This window comes from Chinchilla lanigera, unplaced genomic scaffold, assembly GCF_000276665.1.
Source record: "Chinchilla lanigera isolate Chin_1 unplaced genomic scaffold, ChiLan1.0 scaffold00016, whole genome shotgun sequence".
Lineage (NCBI taxonomy): Eukaryota > Metazoa > Chordata > Mammalia > Rodentia > Chinchillidae > Chinchilla > Chinchilla lanigera.
The window spans coordinates 1524123-1546288 of record NW_004955417.1 but is presented as its reverse complement, the minus strand read 5'-3'; the positions used below and the strand labels follow the sequence as shown (position 1 = coordinate 1546288).

Sequence of the window (22166 nt, the reverse complement as noted above, 5' to 3'; positions counted from 1 at the left end):
ATTATATATTAGAAAAATATTTTCAACTTAGCATAGTTTTAACTATATTTTATGATATGAATATGCATTGTCTACATTTTACAAATAATTTCCATTTCTAGATTGTATATTTTATTTTTCTTCTATAATACTAGTATGATTCCAATCATTATAACCTAAAGTGATAAAAATCACTTCAAAGTCTGAGTTCACACGTTTCAATTTAAACCTCAGTGTGATACAATTAACATGTGAGTCCTTCAGGAAGTGATGATTATGAGATTCATAAATCTCATTAATGAGCTTAGCAAAGTTATGAGAAAGCAGTTGAAAACTAACTATCCTCTTTAAATTCTTCCATCTTCTTTGCCTTTGAGGATACAGTGTTTTCTCTCTCTGGAGGAAGCAACAAGGCAGTGCCTTAGAACTGTAACTATCAGCACCTTGATCTTGGACTTCTTTGCTTTCAGAATTGTAAATTATATTTCTTTTCATTATAAAATGCCCATGTTTTGCAACATAAAGAGTAAGATATTGGCATATCCCTGGAAAATAGCACAGAATTTGTTACATAGTAAGTGCCCAAAAATATACATTAAAAGAAATATGATTGTTATTTTGTTAATTACTGAAAAAAGTTGTAAGCCATCACTCAAGTGATTTAGAAGTGTGGCTTTTAATCATGCTCAAGTGGAATTTCCCAGGTCTTTATCTTTGGGTACTTTTTAAAGTAATGAATTTAACAAATTAAGTAATAAAAGTGTCACATTAGTGATCTGGAATTTTATTGGGGTCTAAATGAAATAAGAAGCACAGATCTTAAGTGAACAGATCAATACATTTTGATGATCGCGTTAGGCTCACATAATGAGTAATCAAGTTGGTACAGAATATTGCCTTTCTGTTAGAATTTCACTTCTATCACTTTTATTCTCCCTCTTGAAAATATGTGTTCTTTTCTATTTTTTGCTCAACATATTTTTATGACTTTTTCATCTTGCTGTAGGTATCAATAATTGGTATGTTTTATCTTTATGTACTATTACATTGTATGGATATATATCACAATTTATTTTTCATTCTTGTATTAGTTGGAGTTTAATGTTTTCCAGCTTTCGGCTAATATAAAGAAAGCTGCAGTCTTCTTTTTATGTTTAATTTTTATTTTAAAAAAGAAATGATAAGAAATGAACAAACAAAAATCCACAGAACACAAAATTCCAAAACCATATGATAGTAGAGTAACAATGATTAAAATGATTAAAACATTGATTAAATGATTAAAACAATGATTAAAACATTGCATATTATTATCTTTCAATTAGTTATGCAGAATATGGCATATCAGCCTTTAATTGTCCAAATAATATTAGCACAGAGCTATCTTTTTAAGGAACTGAGAGAAATTAGTAGTATAACTATTTCAACTATCTTTTATATGTATTATGTATATGTAAGTGTATATATTTTTTCCTTTTTCTTTTCCCTTCCTTCCTTTTTCCATCCCCCTAAACCAATTTCTCTTTTCTTTTGAAGTTTCTTCCCATTTTACAATATCTTTTGTACATTTTGGATATTATTCACTCTTTCATCTTCTCACAATAGGGACACAATGCTATGTTAGACATTTGCATCTGGTTTATTTCACTTATGAGTATGGTCTCTAGTTACAACCATTTACCTATAAAAGTCTCCAGTTTCTCCTTCTTTATGGCTGAGTAGTACTCCACTGTATGAAAAAATACATATGTTTTTCAACCATTCCTTCTTTGATGGCATTTGGGTTGTTTTCAAGATTTAGCTATTACAATTTGTGCTGCAATACACATGGGTGCACATATATCATTGTGGTATGATATTTTAAATTCTTCTGTAAAGATACACAGAAAGGGGCTACCTGGGTCAAATGGGACATTCAATCCTTGTTTTTTGAGAAATCACCACACTGATTTACAAAATGGTTGTACCAATCTACACTCCCACCAACAATGGAGAAGGGTTCCTTTTTCCCCACAGCCCATCCAACGTTTGTTATTGGTTGATTTCCTGAAAACAGCTATTCTTTCCAAGGTGAGATGGACTCTCAGTGTTGTTTAAATTCGCATCTCTGGAAAGAACAGTGATATTGATCATTTCTTGATATATTTATCTGCTGTCTGTGTTTCTCTATTTCAAAGATGTATATTCACCTCTGATGCCCATTTTTGGATTGGGTCTTTAAATTTGGGAGGTCTGATTTTTTTGTGTTCTTTATATGTTCTGGGTAGTAAACTTGTCTGAGGAACATTTGGCAATCATTTTTTCCCACATTGTTTTGCCTTTTTACTCTGTTGGTGGTTTCTCTTGCTGTGCAAAAGGGAAAGCTGTAGTCTTCTTAATGCAAGATACTTTGTGAAAATATGTTTTATTTCAATTATATAAATATATAGGCATTTGTTGAATAATTTGGGAGAGATATTTATAACTTTCAAAGAAACAGACAATTTTCTAAAGTAATTGGTCCATTTTATTCTCTCATCAGAAATTTGTGAAAGTTTTAGTTAATCCACAAGTTTAGCAATATTCAGTACTGTCAATATTTTTCTTTTTCCTATCTTAATATGAATTGATACCATAATATGTTGTTTTCATTTTTATCATGGAGTTATATGCAACATATTTTGTATGTATATTAGCTATTAGCATCTCATCTTTTGCCTAATATTATATATATAATGTGTGTATAACTGAATAGTAGAAAATTTGTGACTTTTGAATGTAATTCCTTTACAAAATATGGATGAGGATATTTTTTCTTTTGATAGATTTTATCTGTTATGTATTGGCTTCTGGTAATCTAGAATTATTATCTTATAGAATTAAAATCAGTTTGCTGTTGAGTGCTGTATTTGTTACCTGTAGAAAATATATTGTGTACACTATAAAAGTAAAGAACTGTGCTCCTGTATTAGTCAGAGTTGTTCAGAGAAGCAGAACCAATAGGATATGTATAGATAGGTAAGAGCGGGTCTGTGTGGAAGGTGGTTCTCGTCACTCTGGAGGTAGAGAAGTCCCACAAAATGCCCTCGTTATCAGCCCAAGAACCAGGAAAGCCGCTGATGTAATTCTGTTAAAATTGAAAGTTCTGAGAAGAAAAATTGATGGTGTAATGCCTAGTCTGAATCTAAAGGCTAAGTAACGGGGGGGGGGGGGGCTTGATTGAGGGCAGGGAAGAGGAAGCTTCACCTCCAGATAAAAGTTCGCCTTCCTCTGCCTTTTTGTGCAATCCATGTTCCCAGTGAATTGCTGTCCTCCCTTCAGATTGCTGAGTGTTGTCGATCGTCCTTACTCAGTCCACTGGTACAACTGCTGATCTCTTCTGGGAGCATCCGCCTGAACACTTTCCCTAACGCAATCCGGATAGTATAGAAAATTACCACCGCAAGTCTTACTTTTTCTTTAGAATATTTATGGTTCTAATTTGGGTTCAGATTTATAATCCATTTTCAATTTTTACATAAGGATGTGGGATTCAAAATTTATTTCCCTGTTTGTATATCCTGGTGCTCCAGCAACATTTTTGAATTGCCTTCCCTTTCCACGTCAAATTGCCTTACAATATGTGTCAAAACCTATTGACGATGTTTCAGTGTGTCTGTCTATTTATGATTTTTATTCAGTCTGATTAATCAACTTGCTTTTCTTATGCTACAAGCATATTTCTCTTGCTGTATATTTACAGTAATATATAGAGTAGTTTATCCACAACTTCATCTTTTCTTTAAAAAATTGTTTAGTTCTCAAGGACTATTTAGGTTTCTATAAAAATTTTAAAAATAATTATAACTGATTTTTAAAACTTGATTAGAGAATTTTTATAGAATTTTAATGAATACACAAAATTCTTGTAAAGCCTATATTTCTTAAAAATATTTAAACCTGTAATCATTAAACACAGCAAAACTTTATATTCATTAATAGAATTTTAAAATATTTTACTTTTATTTCAGTGTGGAATTCTTTTGATACATTTGAACTTAAAATATTGATGATTATTAATGATTTGGTAAGTGATATTTTAAAAAATATTTGCTTTCCTTTAGTCTATAGTAATGCAATTGATTTTTTAAATATCGACTTTGAACCCTGAAAACTTGCTGGATTAATTTCTTAGTTTCAGAATTTCTTTCTGATATTTGAGGTTTTAAATATAGATATACACACATACATCCAGGTGCATATACATATTGCATGCATATAGATGAATATTTATGTAAGCATGTGTGACCGTTTTTCTGCAGAAAGGAAACTTCCTGTATACCTTTCCAATCTTAAACCTTTCATTTACTTGTTTCTTGTTTTACTAAATAAGACATCTATGAACCACTTGAAGGATGAGATGAGTGTAAATATATTTTTTTCTCATCATTCAATGAAAGAGAGAATTAAATCTTTTCAAATTATGTTTGATGGTAACTGTAAATATTTATATACTTTATGCTTTGATCAGATTGAACAAGTCAAGTAAAATCTTCAAGTATATTCTACCTATGAATATAGGTGTGAAATATAAAGGAAATTTACATTCTTATACTATATTTATTATTTTTATATGATTTTTCCTTTTTATTCACTTAGCAGTGTCACTAATAGTTTGAAGAATGGTCATTCTTAAATTAACAGTATGGCATAATTTGGAAGCCTGTGGTCTTTGGCCCTGAGGATTGTTTCTAAATTGATAGAATTAAAGTGAAAAGGGTCCCATCATGACTAACTCAGAGCTCAATGCAACACAGGCACTTAGAACAATACAATCTAAAATATGGTACAATAAGTATTTAGAACAATGTCTGGTCTCCTAAATATTAAATGCTTAGTTTTCTAGTTGTCCTTTTTTTTTTCTTTTTTCTCCATCATATACGTATGTAAACCTCCTCAATATGTATTCTTTTATAATAATATTCTGTGGCCCTAATTACATATGTTAAATATTTAATGTTGTCCCATATATTGCAGAGTTCCTTTTTTCTTTTTATTTTCCAGTTTGATTTCTAGTGACTTTATTTCTAGTTCACAATTTGTTTTCTCTCTCTCTCACTTTTTGCTGCTGTTGGTGAAGAATAAACCAGTGTTACCTATACTTGAGCTAGTTTGTTACAGTATTTTCTATGTATTTTGATTATGTAATTACTGGTTTTGAGTGTTTTGAAATGGAATCATAATTTTCTTTTAAAAAATATTTGGAATCTGTGTGTTGGTAATACTGCAGTGATCTCTGATTTACAACCCAGTCAATGCATTTTGAGAAGATATAACTATTCTCTAGGACCTGCAGATCCATTTCTAGCTTTATGTACTTTAGGAAATCAAAATCTGTCACTGTCCATGGCCTTTATTGGATACTGATTTCCCTTGTCATAGATTCTGAGTACTTAGGGGGATTTCTCTGAGATATCTCAATCTTTATACTATGTTTCTGAGATCCTGTTATGAACCCCCTATATTCAAGAAGGGAGTCCCTGTGCTCCCACAGGCACCTCTCGGCTTTCTTTCCTGGCTTCGGTCCCTGACACAGTTCTTCCAGGCACTCAGTAAGGCACTTGCACTTTGTGGAACTTCTTATATACTACTCAATTGTTCTATACTACCTTTAGTCTTTGGTCCACTGCTGCTGTCTATTGAGGAGTTTCCCTTAGCTCTTCTTACCTGGCTGCAGCTTTAAGTGAGTTACTATTTTGTCCTTGCAAGTTATAATGAGGTCTGCTTCTGGTTATGTCTCTCAATACTCCTATCCCACCCAAAACTATGCACTGCTGATGTTCAGATTATGACCTATGCTCCTGAAGTTTCCTTCTAAGCCTGTGATATACTTTGCCTTGATTGCTCATTGTCTACACTTGGTGAAGACACTGGGGGACAGGATTTGCAAGTGATCAGTGCTCCTTAACATTGTGATCAATTAGGCTGGGCCTGATATTGCTTTATTTATTTATTTTTAAATTTTCATTTTTGTTGGTGCAAATTTGCATAATGATTGCATCATTACATAGCGATTGTATGTATCATAGGAAATTGGTCCCTGTGCATAACACATCTTAATTTTTTGTGTGTCCTTGATGTTGCCTTTAAGTGTTTGTTAAGTGTCATGTTGGTTACTTTTGGCCTTACCCTTCACAGAACCGGCTCCTCTTGCCAGGTGCACCATTGTCCAGAGCTGTGGACTCCTTATTTATAATTTAACTCATTTAAATTTATTTGCAATATCAGATCATTGGGGTTTTTGTAGTTTTTGTTCTTGTTATTGAGTGGTTTTCCCTCACTGTTACTATCTGAGTAATGCTCTTGCAAATTGCCACATTCTAATCACAATGTGAGGCCAAATGGTATGAGTTTTACCATCTCTAATTTTTGGTTTATGAACTAAGTACTTCAGAGAAGTGGATATTATTTTATAGGTTCTTTTACAATAAAGCTAGATTTTCCAAAAAATCTTATATTTATGATACATAATGAAATTATATGTGCAGGTCCTGGATACAGCAAATGAGAACAATTTTGAATGAATATGTGATTAGAGAAATGTAAAATTAATAGTTTAAATTATTTGAGCTCTAATGAGTAATCTGCTGCTGGTCCTTTTCCCATTTTAAATTCAGTAGCTCTTAATAAAATGAAATAAAACCTGGATTTTTTATCTGTCATTAGGGCCTTTCTGTTGTGGTCTATCAGTGAAGCACCAATGTTCTGCTTAGTAATAATGATTTTTCTCCACTCTTACTTTTAAAATACAAATTGGTGGTAATGTTCTACCACAGCACACCATGAAAACTAATTACTAAAATTTTCCTACCAAAATAATGGATAACAGAATTTATTCTTAATGGTAAAGAGCTAATGTATATCAAGTTAGTTTAATAATGTTGCACCCGTATTCTGCTTAGATTCTTTAGATATTTTACAGAATCCAAATGTTGTTAAAAATGTACAACTAAAGCACAGTAAAAGACTATAAACTTTGCCATCACATTGGTATTCCTGATATAATCATAATCATGCCTTCATAATGTTATTGATCTGAGAAGTATTAGTTTTTAAAAACAATTTTCAATTATATACTGTAATAAATATACTATAATCAATACTCTTGCTGTAATTAAAGGAGGTCATTCATTTTACCTTGACAGGATTTTCTTGTCTAACTTATAATTAGTACTTTCCAACAATGTCATTATTTAGTGAAGTGACATCTAAGTTTTGAATTTTACAGTAGTAAACCATATTAGAAGAAAATAAGTCTAATGACACAAATACATTTTAATCCAGATATATTTCCATTTAAATGTTTAGAAATCTGCTGATGTTTTAGATATTACTAAATTCTGTCCTAATTAAACTTTTGATTTAAGATTCCCTATAACATTAATTGTTAAGAACCCCAAATAGTTTAGATTATGCTGTAGAATATGCCTTGTATTCATATTGAAACTCAACAATTTCATACAAAATGTTACATAATGTTAACATAAACGAAACTTTTTCAAAAATAACTGTATTTTCTAAAATACTGTGCCTTGTCTGACATGCTTTCCTTAATACAAGTCAAGTGAATTTTCACATCTCTGTTCATTTTTGTCTTTTTGCAGATCACATGTAGTTTAGCTCCAGGAAAACTATACTGTATACTCCTGAGAATAAGAGTGAAAAAATAAATTATATCCCATATGATTGTTAAAATAACTTTAGCGAAAGCAAGTACTTTGAAAGAGTTTAAGGATCCTCAAGCCTTCCGTACTGTATGTTTTAGAACCATTAAGAACGTAAGACTGTGTCAAGTGGGCCTATCCCTTACCTTTCCACAATAAATTTGTACTTTAACGTAATAGTAGCTGGCTGTGCATCTCAGTACATTTCCCCGAGGAATACAGGAAGCAAGCTAGGTGCTTGCCCACTTGGTATGATGGACAGAAATGCGGGTACATGTGTGCAAATGTGGCAAAATGGGATTTTTCCCTACTGTACATTCCATGTACTTGTGTTTTGTGTATGTTTAATAAAACATCACTGAGAGTCCAATAGAACCACACCGCTCTAGAATTTGTTTTAAAAAAGTATTCTACTGATTTTTCTGGTAGTAGCAGTCCTATTCAGTACAATGGCACATGCAAAACCAGATTTGCAAGTTTTGGAGGAGGTCAAAAGTAAATCATCAGATCATTCATGCATGGACAATGAAGATGATCCATTATGGTGAAACACGTGCTTTCATAACAGAAGAGTGGTGTGGGTGTATTATGATGATGTTAATTATGGTGGTGGTGGTGGAGGTGATGATGATGAAGGTGATGGTGAAAATGATGGTGACTTAGATATTAGTTGTGTGAGCCAAAATTCCTGTGGTAATGAAATGGAGCAAGCTACAACTGATACGGACACAGGGAATGCAGACCTCCTTGATGCAGATGACAAAGAAAACAGCATGAGTACATATTTGTCAAAATGTTGCAATGGCCATGCTTCCAAATGGAACTATCCAATGTTAGAACTAGGTCTGAAAATATAGAGGGTCTTGGCAGTGGCAAAATGTATTGGACAGAATGCTAGTGCTGTCATTCATTGTTGGAAACGTAACAGATGAAATGTTATAAGATGCTGTGAAATGTACAAAGGCTGAAATACAATTGAGACATTCTATATGCACCAATAGCCATATTTAAGATGTATTTATTATGACACCTCATTGGCTGAACTGAAAGCATTCATTAGTCTGCCATACTTAGCAAAGATTTCTCATAGTGAGAAAGTGACGTAAAAGTTTTATTCAAAAGTGGTGGGTCAAAGTATGGCACAACAATTTATGCTCTTGTACATGCAATGATGTTATACTTTCAATATAAACATTTATCCTGGAACTCAGCCATTATGTCCTTATTCATATAGTAATAACCCAAACGATGTTGTGAACAGAATTGTTGCTCCCATTTCTCAAACTAATCAGAATGTGACATTCAACGCTGTGTCCAGTTGATGTTATATTTGCTAACAGAGCAGAGGTTGATCAATGCAGGAACTGTACTCAGGAACAAAGGAGAAATTCCAAATGACATGTTAAAATTTCAAAACACAGAATTGCACAGTACAATCTTTGGATTTCAGACAAATATAACACTAGACTTGTGTATGGCAAAGAAAAAGAAATAGGTACTGCTGATGTCAACATTTCACCATGATGAAAATATTGTTAGGGAAACTTGACAAACAGAAGTCTAGGATGGAAATTTTTACAACAAAACCAAAGGTGGAGTAGATGTTGTTATGAGTTCTACAGTAACTATGTCACTTCAAACAAAGCACTGGCCAATGTTTGTGTTTTACCTAGTCCTAAACACTTGTGGCATGAAAAGTCTATAGTTTACACAAAAAAATGCCAAATATCACAGAAAAATTTCCTTAGAGGACTGGAACTGGAGCGTCTACTAGATAATTTACAGCAGAAGAAAAATCAGAATATTTCTGCCCAGGGAGCTATGCAAAAAAATTGTGGAGCGCACTGGTGAACTGACAGTTGACTAGGGAGGCACAGAATCAGAAAGAACTACTACGACAGCAGGAAAACAAAAAAGATGTTAACTCCTCCTTATAAAGATGTACAGGAAATCAAAACATATGTGCCATCACAATAAGTGACACTTGTATATGGAACATACACTTGTCATGTGTGAAGACTGTGTTTGGTATGACAGTTGAAGCATAGCTTATTTTGTGGTAGAATTCTATGGGTATTTTATTATAGTTCATGTGGGAATTTACTTTTGATGCTAACTTTTAGGTTTTGTAAGTATACAGCTAAAATGAAAATGTTGATGTTTATTTTAAGCACTTATTCCATATTTAATATTTTATTTTTATTGATATCTTATATCCTTGGTAAGTGCATGTTGTAAAATATAGTAGGACAAAACAGGAAGAGAAGAGAGTTGCCAAGACTGCCACATAAGAAAGGAAAGCTAAGCAAATGTCCCATCAGTGTAAGCAAGATGTGTGTATAGAACATACAGTGTTCATGTGTGAAGACAAACTTGGTTGTAACATTTGAACCAAAGCTTATTTTTGTGGTAGAGGTCTACTGGTATTTTCATTGCAGATCGTGTAAGTATTTATATCTGGTGTTTTATTCTAGATTTTGTAAGGAAGAAAATGTTGTTGTAAAATTGTTGATGTCTATTCTAAATGTGCAACTTTTTAAATTTAATAAATGATATTATTAAGAATTTAATAACATTGTACTGATATTTTATGTTTCTGTTAACTACACATTCTATAACATAATAAGAACCTCCTGACAAAACAGTAAGACCACTGAGACGTCAATTATGTCCTACAAAACATCCAGGAAAGCAAAACACATTTGCTGTCAGTGTAAGTGATATATGTGTACAGAGCAGGCTGTGGTCATGTATGAAGACTGCCTTAGGTGTGATAATTAAATATTATTTTTTGTTAAGTGCTATTGGTATTTTCATTGTAGTTCATATAAAATTTTATTTATGTTGTTCTTTTTAGACTTAGTACACAAAAAACAGTTAATGTTGAAAATGTTGATGTTTTTTAAATCACAATAAATATAAAAATCCAATACTTTATTTTTGTGATATTTTCTTGTTAACTACTCATTGTTTAGTATACTAAAGCTCATAAAATTAAAATTCATAATCCATCAAAAGAAATGTTCTAAGAGATAAATATGGGTCTGACAGATCCATGCTTTTAGCCTTGAGAAAATTAGTCTTATGCCCCCTAAAGTGTACAGAGTAGGACAGCAAAATATAATCATTAAAGTATATAATTGTTATGAATAATCCTTCCATAAAATCCTTTTAAATGTTTGGTACACCTATGATTGGTTGTCTGCTTTAGTTTTGAGCATTTCTTCAAAAGACTGGCACTATAAAAATACTCTAACCTCTTTGCACAGGAAATTTGAATTCTTCAATGTGATGTGTCTAGCAAACTTCATCGTTCTATTAGTTTAATGGTTATATATTTAGGGTCACAGTGATGTGAAGCAGAGATTCCTACACCAAATAAATGTAGAAATTATACCTGGTTTGTAAGTAAAACTACTTCTTTCATCCCTGGTATGTGACACGTACTCAGTGAATGCTTATTGATTTTACTTTATGTAAACATCTATCAAAGACACATTTACTTTGTACAACATGAATCTTTATTACATGGCTCCCAAAACACCCATATTCCAGAACTGATCTCTTTGATGACATCTGGACATAATGACTTGCAACTAGTCAACAAAATAAAACAACATTAATGAAGAATCAATTCTGTAGTTATGCTGTATTACAAATCTGTGACTTTTGTCATGCTAGCCTGATCTCTTGCTATCTGATGAGGAACGTTGTTGTGTTGTGAGAGGTCCCAGTTGGAGTCTGTATTCCAAGGAACACAGGGAGACATCCAGACCAAAGAATATGAGTAGCTAAAACCTCAACATGACTTAGGAAAAACTGAAACCAGCCCATCAACACAAGAGTTGGCCCAGAGTGCTTCCTTCCTGTCAATTTTTGGGTTGACTAAAATATGAAAGACTCAAAGTCATGAGATTTAAATAAGATCACTCTGAGTCCTAATCTATAACTCCTGTAGACAATAACTACTGTGGATTTAAGGCACTCAGTTTTGAGTAGTTTATCATTCAGTAATAACCAGTACACTCTGAGTTGGTACCGTATAGAGGCTAAAACTGAACAGGGCAGCAACATTGACCTTTAGATCCTCAAATAGTGTTAGTGAAAATGGTTCACAACATGGTGTAGATTTAGAAAGAATAAACTCACTTCTAAATTTCAAAATGATACAACTCCTGTTTAACTACTTCTTGTTCTGTTTTGTTTTGTTTTGTTTTGTTTGTTTGTTTTTTCCGGTACCAGGAATCGAACTCACGACATTGCGCTTGCCAGGCAGGCACTGTGCCGCTGAGCTAAATCCCCAGCCCCTACTTCTATCATAATTAAATATTTTGCATGCATTTACCTTAAATTTTAAACTCTTTATACATTTTACAAATAAAGATATCATATTTTTATATTGGAAAATTTTATAAAATCAACAATAATTATGTGTCCTTTCTAAGGATATCTATATCTATGTATAAATATACATATCTATATCTATGCATATATAGAATATATCCATATTATATAACTTATATATTTAAAATTTGAATTGAAAATATTTTATTCACGTGACCATAAATACTTATGCATTTTACAAATTTCTTTTAAAATTAAACATTGTTAAATTTATAATTAGCAAAGAATAGACATATTATATTTTAAAGTTTTTGGATATAAAAACAAAATCATAGCTGTACATTACTGAGATAATCAAGCATATATTTTAAATTATTTTGCATATCCATAGATGTTATACCCTGAAATGACAAGATTAATAACTATCAACTGTTCTTTATTTTTATATAGTATTTTTTAGGAAATTTGATTGGAAAGGGTGAGCAGAAATAATTTGGAAGTTTTGTTAGGACAGTGTGATTTAGATATTTAATCCTTTTATACTATGTAACAAAAAGTATATCTTACTCATACCAATTAGAAAATACATATTTACAACCACTTCTTATCATTTCCATTCCTAACTCAGTTCTGTTATTTTAACTTATAAGAACACAAACTCCAAGGGCTGGGGATTTAGCTCAGTGGCACAGTGTCTGCCCGGCAAGCGCAAGGTTGTGAGTTCAATCCCTGGTACTGGAAAAAAAAAGAAAACAAAAAACACAAACTCTATAAGATAAGATGATATTTTTGGATTTATGAATTCCTACAATAAGAGAAATATCCTAAGAGTAAGAGAAAGTGAGAAGTTTGGCTTTTTTGTTAAAAGTAGTAGAAATTTGAGTATGAAAGGGAGGACATTTTGTATTTTCTGATGATGGAAGGTTTTGAAGATAATGTTCTCATAAGCAAGTACATATTGAAAAGGTTTGAAGATTTGAGTACATATTGAAAAGATGTCCTGTATCACTTTGCAGAATTTCTAGGGCGTCTAGTCTAGTGCAAAAACTACTCCCCAAAACAGAGGGGTCCATTAAGACTTCTTTATTCTTATCATGCCAAACACAATTCACTGTTAAAACAACTCCAGGATTTGCAAAAACATCTGTAGTTCATAAAACCTGCATTTTGTGATCTTTCAGATTGGGGGTTTATGTCCCAAATTTCAAACAGAATTTCAATTCTCACTCACATGCACCTTTTCTTGCACTGACAAGGTAAAGAATAGCTGAGCTATGCATTCAATTATGTGAACTGCAAGTGTGGAAGTCCTCTTCAAACCTCCATCTCGTCAGGTCCACTCTAGCTAATAAATCATCACACCCAATTGTTTTACCACTTATTAAGTTGGTAGACTCCTGAGGCTCTCTTCTATTTCAATCCAGTATCATGCGTGTAATTTAGGCAGTACTATCCTCTTCCCAGGCCTTTTAAAACAATTTCCTAAATAGTCTCCCTTCTTTTAAACTTTTCTACAGCTATAATTCACCTATCATATCCTTTTTATCTAATTATTGTAAGAAGCATTTTGATGATTTTTGTCAAAACTCTGCAATGCCTATTACTTATATAATTAAATAGCAGAAATTATCTCTCTCTGTAGACATCTCCACGGTGTGAACTCCCTCTTCTGACAATTTGTGAATAACCATTGTCATACATGTTTTTTAATAAAACAATGTTCCATATTTTCTAGTCTAGCTCCTGTTTATCATGCAGCAACACACACAACAACTGAAAGTCTTCTACGAGCTCTCTCAGGGCCCCACATGTTTTCCCTGATTGTCCCCACTTATCATAGTGGTTTGCATCATAGAAATATGTGTTCAACCCAAAATTAACAGTTGTCTACTATGTGACCATTGCAGTATTGGACCAGGGAGATAAACTAATGACCAAGGAACCATCTTGGTTTCAAGGAGTGTTCAGTTTAATGACAAAAATTTTGTCTTTCTGCTGATTTGACAACTGGTAGCTTTTCTCATGTGTTTAAGTCTTATCTTCATTATAGATCCTAGTAAATCAATCTGAACTTTCAGGCAGAAGAAAGTCTTCTTTCCGTTATGGCCCAAGAGTTTTCTTTAAAAAAAAAATCTAGTCTGCACAGCATTTATAATAGTTCATTAATGGTTGGTAGGTCCAACATCACAAAAGACTGCAACATTCCAGTAAGTTTTTGGGGTGTTTTGTTTTCTGTGTGTGTTTCAGATTTCAGCTCCACACATAACATCGATTTGAGCACACAGTGCGAGTTCCATATTATTTATATAATTAACAAGTGTTTGAGTGCCAGTCCTCTGAAAGGTATTTGAATATTTGGAATCCATTTTATTTATGTCTAAGATCATCTTAAAATTCTTGAGTTATAACATGTAACAGATTTTGAAAAAAAATTCTTATTAGTGAAAACTATTGGTAACTCACAAACAAATGTTTAAATTTTTAAAATTTAAATTTAAATGTGAATGTTTAAATTTTTAAAAATAGGTATTTCAGTAAATGACACATTGCCATTAATCCTCCTAAAAATATCCCTTCTCACTGTGAACGCAGTTATCTCATAGTTCTTGGCAATGTGCATTTACATTGTGTATTCATTATATTTTCTGATACATTAAAGTTTGAATGGAAGCACAAGTGATCCACTTGAACTTTTCACTTTAGATACACAAGAAACAAAGTGTTATAAAATAAAATGAGAAAATGAGATTTTTGATCTGTACATCTTGTCTCCAATTACTGTTTTCCTAAGGAGAAGGTAATCTCCCTTTTTCCACATGTGTTTTTATTCTCAAAGAGCAACTTTCTTTTTCTCAGTGTCTTTGTCTGCTATCAGAAAACCTTTTCTAAAATGTTCATAAATTTGGTTATCTTGGGCTTAATTAGCAGTTCAAACTGAGAAAATATCACCATCACTGCACAATTATTAATTAGCCTCATTTAAATTGAGGTTCACATATTGGTCATCACCAATTTAAGATGATTTTAATTCCAGGAAATATAAAAACTCAATTCAAACTTATTTAAACAATATAAGGAATGTGTTGATTCATATAATTAAATTTTCCTGCTACAATTTGCTCAAGGCTGTATCATTGTTTAAAATTCTCTAAGCTTGTGATTCTCCTGTTCAAACTTTCCTTTCAGATTGGCTTGTCTTACTCTGACAAATAGCTCCAGCATTACAGGTCTCAAATTAACAGACCATCCTGTGAAGATCAAGTTTTACACTGAATGAAACATGACTGACTTAATCTTTTAGCCAGGAAGACAAAGTTTGCCTCAGTATGTTCAGCCTGCAATAGCAAGTTACCATAGACTGTGTGGTTTAAACAATATATCTTTAGTTCTTACGATTTTCAAGTCTGGGTATTACAAGGTCAAAGTACCAACAAATGCAGTGTCTAGTAAGGACTTAAGGCCTGGTTCAGAGAACTATATACTTACTTGGTAGGAAAGAGAGAGAGAAAGCAAGCCCTCCTCTATTTTTAGGAAACCACTAAGCCCATCCAGGAGGGTTCCACTCTCATGCCCTAATCTCCTTCCTAATCTCCGTTTGTTACTACCATCTCCTTAGGGTTAAAATTTCAATATGTAAATTTGTGGGGGTGCACACTCATTCTATACTACCATGCTCTAATTATTTTACCTGCAGTTTACCTGGTACAGTCACTAGTATGAGGGGAATGGAATTTTGCTCACTGGTTGTCACACAAAACTGTAAGTGCCACATGAGGAAATCGTGACATGGATATATGAAAGAACTCTACTGTAATAAACAGTGTAAATTATCAATAAGGGAAATTCACGATTTAATTCCCATTGTGACAGTCACTGATTTTCACATAAATGCTTTGATTTCAATAGGAGTGGCGGATTAAAATAATCTTCTTTAGCATATGTGGTGTTCTAGCTATTTAAATGATCAAATCTTACGACTGCGTGTTATGTCTTTCTCATTGCATACAAAAGTGCCACCAGTCCTACCATATTAAGAGCGACAGCAGCCAATATTTCCATGACTTTACTTTGCTTCTAGCTATCATTATTTCATTACTGGTACATTCACTTGTGGTAAAGTTCCTCAAAAGGGGTTATCTATATGTTTAATTCCAATTACTGTTCATCCATAATTTCTTAAACCTACTCTGATCATACTTCTGCAACCACTCTAAACTCTAACAAAAATGTGTGATAATCAACTTATTTCATGAAATGTTTATTTTCCTCATGGCATAGGAGAATTCAGTCTGTGGTCATTTATCCTCATGTCTTGTAGGTTTGTGGTATGGCAGCACGTAATGGTGGAGAATATGTGGCTGAGAAATCATTCACTTCATGGCAAGGAAGAGCAAGAGAAAAGGAGAGGGCAAGGTCTCTTAACCACTTCAAGGCACACTCACAGTGATCAGAAGATTTTTGATGATTCTCTCTGTCTTAGGGTTTCTACCACCTCCCAATAGCACCGAGTTGTGAATGAAGCTCTTAACACATCAGTATTTGACAAACATTTTTGTTTTAGACTGTAGCAGTTCTGACTACCAGTATGTTCCAAATTCACACCCTAACTGACCTATGAGAAACAGTTGATCTAGTTCATCCCACTTTTCGTGAAATGTTTTCTTGATCTTCAGGACACTATGGTGTATGTGTGTGTGTGTGTGTGTGTGTGTGTGTGTGTGTTATTCAGTGAGCAATTTTTTCTCATTTTGTTTTGTTTAATATTTTCATATCTAATAATTCTAAGAACAAAAAAATTTCTGAGCTCTTCTTTTTTGTCCATTTGTGCTAATGTCTTGTTGATAAAGTGCAGTTACATGGTTCTTAATTGCATATGAAGAAAATTCATAAATATACACAGCAGGATCTTAAAATATTCCTTTTGACATAATTTCATATATACAATTCCTAATAAACTTGATGATCTAAATGGAATCTTATTACTTTACTCATTCATAGCACCCATGTCAGGTCTAATGTCCTCTTCCATAATATGTGGTGATTACAATTTCCAGGTATTTGTGACTGAAAAGTTCTTTGAGACACTCTTGATTTATTTAATTTATGACAAATCAGATGCCAATTCCCAGTTTTTAATTCAAAAATTATTAGCTGAGAATTTTTTCCCAGTAATCAATATAACAAAATATTTTTACTTTAATTTTAGTTGAGTTTTTAATCCATTCCTCTGTTGATGGGCATTTGGGTTGTTTCAAAGATTTACCTATGACAAATTGTGCTGCTATACACATGGGTGCACATATATCTCTGTGGAATGGTGCTTTTAGTTCTTCTGGAAGATACTCAGAAGGAGAATGGCTGGGTCAAACTGGACCTCTCATCCTAGTTTTTGAGAAATCTCCATACAGATTTTCACAGTGGTTGCACCAGTCTACACTCGCACCAACAGTAAAAGTGTTCCTTTTCCCCATAACCCCTCAAGAATTTGTTTTTGGTCGATTTCTTGATGATAGCTGTTCTCTCTGGAGTGAGATGGAATCACCATATTGTTTTCATTTGCATCTCCTAAGTTACCAGTGATGTGGAACATTTTTTCATGTATTTATTTGCCATTAGTATTTCTTCATTTGAGAAGTGTGTATTCATCTCAGATGCCCATTTTAGGATTGGGTTTTTGAGTTTGGGATGCCTGATTTTTTCTCTTATTTATATGTTCTAGATATAAGTCCTTTGTCTAAGAGACAACTGGCTATAATTTTTTTCCCCACTCTGTACGTTGTCTTTTCACTCTGTGTGTGATTATTTTCATTTAAAAAAAGCTGCTTTCTCCAGATTTGAACAGGTTATCTATTATAAAATGAGTAGAGAGTAGGATTAGATGACTTTTGAGAAGTTTGTCTGCTTACAATATACATTGCCTCTCCAAGAGAGGTTAACCAAAATTAGTTTTAGAGTCCAATTACATAAAAAAGCTGTAGATGAGTTGGTGTTTTGTTTTTAAAAATCTTATACATAAAAGCATTAAAACAAGCTGCTTCAGTTGCTCCTATCATTAATTAAAAATATCTATAATATTTTTAGCACTTGGTTCCTTTCCTAAAATCATACCATCAGCTTGTTCCTTCACTGGTACACTTATGTAATTGCTTTAGTTAAAAGCCAAGGGTTTATAGTTTAGACAATTAAATGACATAAAGATGGATTGCACTAAGCAAACATTCCTGGTAATTGAAACACTGCCATTTGCAGCATGTCCAGACTATTGCACAAGTTTGAACTCCGGGTACACAACCTACTCTTCACCCTTTGTAGACAAATTGCCTGGCTCTTCAGAATATATTGTATTCTCTATACTATCTGGTGATTTTCATTTTCTGTGAAAGTATGATGAATGCATTATATATAAATTCATAGCCCTTCTAGTAAATGCAGGACATAGTCATTAATTAAAATGTGACCATTCAAGTCTCTAAAGTATAGCTTCAAACAAACTGGCAGCTGTTACCTTTGCTTCATTTCTCCCTGTTCCAGGAGGTAATGAGAAGAATAAGCCTCTATGTCAATGCACCTATATAATTTTATGTTTTCTGTATAAAGTCCCAAAACACACATTTTCACATGTTTACACATATATCCTGTAAGCCAATGTGTTTGTAAAATCATCACAGCTATATGATGTTATAAGCATGATTTTCATGTCAAAAATATATTGTTTTTTAAATATAAATATCAGATTTTTGGCAACATACATTCAAATATATGGAGTGTTACAATGATTATAGTTTAAGGTTTATTACAGGTGCTATAAAAGAAGTAAATTTTAATTGTAAATAAAAATGAATAGCTTGATATCATTTAAGTAATCCAATTTTCCAAGAATTTCAACTTTTTCAGGTGCACCATCAAACTTAGTGCTTACTGTTTAAAAATTGTTTTTACATACAATTCTTTCAGATTCTATGAGTTCCAATATTTATGCAACATCATGTTATTATCTCAGGACTCTACAAAGGTCCATAAAAATAGATTGTGAGTGTTTTAAATTTAAAACATTGTAACGGTACAAGACACATTACAATTAGCCCCCCTCAAAATATTCCGCATTGCTTTAAATACATTCATCTTCCCTTTAGTATTTTTAAAGACGTCCTGGAAGTCCTTTTTCTTGCATGATTTTATGTATAGTCAAAAAAAAAAATACACTGAATGCTGCTGTTGAGTGCTATCCAAATAAGGCAGGCTTATGAAAACATGTTCTTTCCTTTTTTTTTTTTTTGGTGGTGGGAATCGCACTCGGGACATTGCACTTGCAGGCAGGCGCTTGTGCCACTGAATTATATCCCCGACCCTGTTCTTTCCTTATTCACCTCATTCACCAGATCTGGCATCATACCACCTCTAATTTTCCCCAAATTCAATATGGCTATGAAAGTCAAATATTTTGAATCAATTCAGGACGGGGACAAAGCCATTAACAGTGCAACTAAAGACACTCATACATAAGGATGTGTAGAACTGTTCCAGAAATGTCAAGAGTTATGGCAAATAAATTAGGTGATTAATGACAATATATCTTCTATTGTAATACAATTAAAATGTGTATAATATTCACCATATTTATGATCAGACTTCATAACAAACTAGACGAATATTTTTTCCTAGTGATTTTATATAAAATGTTACCTATGCTCTTTGTACTGATAATAACAACTACCTTTTAAATCATGTTTTTCCAGATACTATTTTATGTTAAATAAGAAAATGCTGGGTTTTAGGTTTTGGACTTTTTCTGAAATTGAGTATTTTCTTATAATTATATTAAAATAAGTCATATGAATTTTTACCCAGAAACAATATTATTATATAATTTTCTAAGAACACTGTTTTATGCCTTGTTTTGCACAGAAAGTCATATCATGTTAAATATGACCGAGACAGTATGCATGTGTCTGACAATAGAAGATTTAAATCAATTTCATTGTTGTGCTATGATCCCCCAAATAGAAATAGTTTGAATCTGGAAGGGTTGTTAGGTTGTTTCTAAATTTAATCATGCATTTTTAGAGCCTAGCAAACTTTATTATTTTATTCCCTATATCTTGAAGGGGAGAAATGTTAAATATTTTCTCTTAATGAAACCAATTCTTTATGTAAAAGTTAATAATAACTAAAATATAAAATAATTAAAAACTTCTTGAGATAGTCTAAAAATAGCAAAGACAGTAGACCTAGCTGTATGAACTCTTGACTCAAATGGATCTATAGTATGAATAATCACTTCCCTCAATGTGTCAGTGTAGAGTAATATGTACATCAATATTTAATAGCACAAAATGTTTTCAAATGACAATTTTATAGAGTTTTCATGGTTACATGAAGTAAATAATAATCTGGTTATTTTTATGTGTATATTTTAGTATGACTGATGCTTCTCTTAAATGCCTTTATTTTGTGTTTTATTGTGCAGTTTTACTTAACTTTTGCCAAGCATCTGGAAACTTCAATTTTGAGTTGGACGCTAGGTAATGATATTCATTAGGAGTTACAAAGACTTTTATAAACTAAAATGATACAAACCACACCCAGTGACCTGAATGTTTTGAATACAGGTAGAGAATTCATTTTCTCATCATCTTTGACATACAGCACCCACTCAAGCTTTCTCTTGATCATTTGGTTGAACTACTATCACCTACATACCCTTATTTCCATCCTCATAGTGTTTATCATTGCTCCCTGCCAACTTCTTGCTGGAACTCATCATATCTGAGTATAGTTTAAATACTTTTTAATTACTTTGGTGCTCAAACATGTTTTTATAGTCTCTAAAGTTGTGATGTAGCTAATAATTTTTTACATGATTTTCCTCATTTCTAACTTCATACTATTTTGTATAATGTACTCTGCTTCTATTTCTTCAATAAAATCTTCACCCGGATAATTTATAAATCTAAAGCACTATGTTCACACTCTCTTTTTTTACCATCCGTACATCCAGTGCCATGTGAATTATTATATATATTTAAATGTACTGAGAACATTTCAAACTTTTGTGCTAAATTGAAACATAAATGCATAATATTAATAATTTAAGATATGTAAATCATATTAGTGTTCTGAAACTTCTTTTTGAAACATTTTTCCATATTTTTATCTTTTATGAAATAATTACATTGTTTGTGGGAATTAGTATATCCACATGACCCATCTTAATTTTTATCATCTCTTTACACTCTTGCTTTGTCCTTTGGACACCTTCCCTTTAGCAGAAGATTTATGCCCATATTTCCTACTATCTTTTGATTTTTATTTATGTTTTAAGTTTCTTATATAAAAGAAACCATGGAATATTTATGCTTATTTGTCTGATTTATTTCATTTAAGAATATGGCCTCAAGGTGCATCCATTTTCATGCAAATAATTCAAATTTATTCTTTTTATGGCAGAGTAGTATTGTATTATATATCAATTCCACATTTTTCTTATCTATTCATATGTCAATAGGCATAATCTACTTCTAAGAGTAGGTTATTGTGAGTATTGCTGTTATAAACGCTGGTATACATATATGTCTGTAAAATGATATTTTTTAGGTCTTTTAGGAAGATACCTAGAATAGGAATAGGGAGGTCTACTGGAATTTCTAATTTCAGTTTTTAGCATAATCTTTGTACTGATTTCCACAGTGCTTGTACTAGTTTACATGCCCACCAACAACAGAGAAGTCAGCCCCTGCCACTCTGCAGCATTGCCAACCTTTGTTGCTTTAAAATTCGTATTAGTAGCCATTTTTTGGTACTGGGAATTGAACCCAGGACCTTGTGCTTGCCATGCAGGTACTGTGCCACTGAGCTATATCCCAGGCACTAACCTTTTTTTCTGGAGTAAGATGGAATCTTAGTTGCTGTAATTTGCATTTCTCCAGTGGCCAGGGAAATTGAACATTTTTTCATGTATTTACTGTACTTCTTTTCGGGAGGGACCATTCATTTCATTTGCCCCTTTTTGAATGGATCTTTTCCTTGAGTGGTCTATTTTTCTTAGCTTTTTTGTGTATTCTAAATTTTAGCCCCCAGTTTGAGGAATAGCTAGCAAAAATTTTTCCCATTCTTCAGCTTGTCAATGCACTTTGTTAGCCATTTCCTTTATGGTGCAGAAGA

At 32.5% G+C, this 22166-nt stretch overlaps 1 protein-coding gene across 1 annotated transcript in view; it reads left to right on the top strand.

The window, feature by feature from the left end:
• LOC102008531 (BRCA1-A complex subunit RAP80-like) overlaps positions 1 to 16452 on the top strand; it is a 136805-nt gene extending 120353 nt beyond the window's left edge. Inside the window, 1 exon segment of the mRNA XM_013512696.1 lies at positions 16324 to 16452. Within this exon segment, the coding sequence (XP_013368150.1) occupies positions 16324 to 16452 (129 nt within the window).
• Positions 16453 to 22166: the final 5714 nt, after the last annotated feature.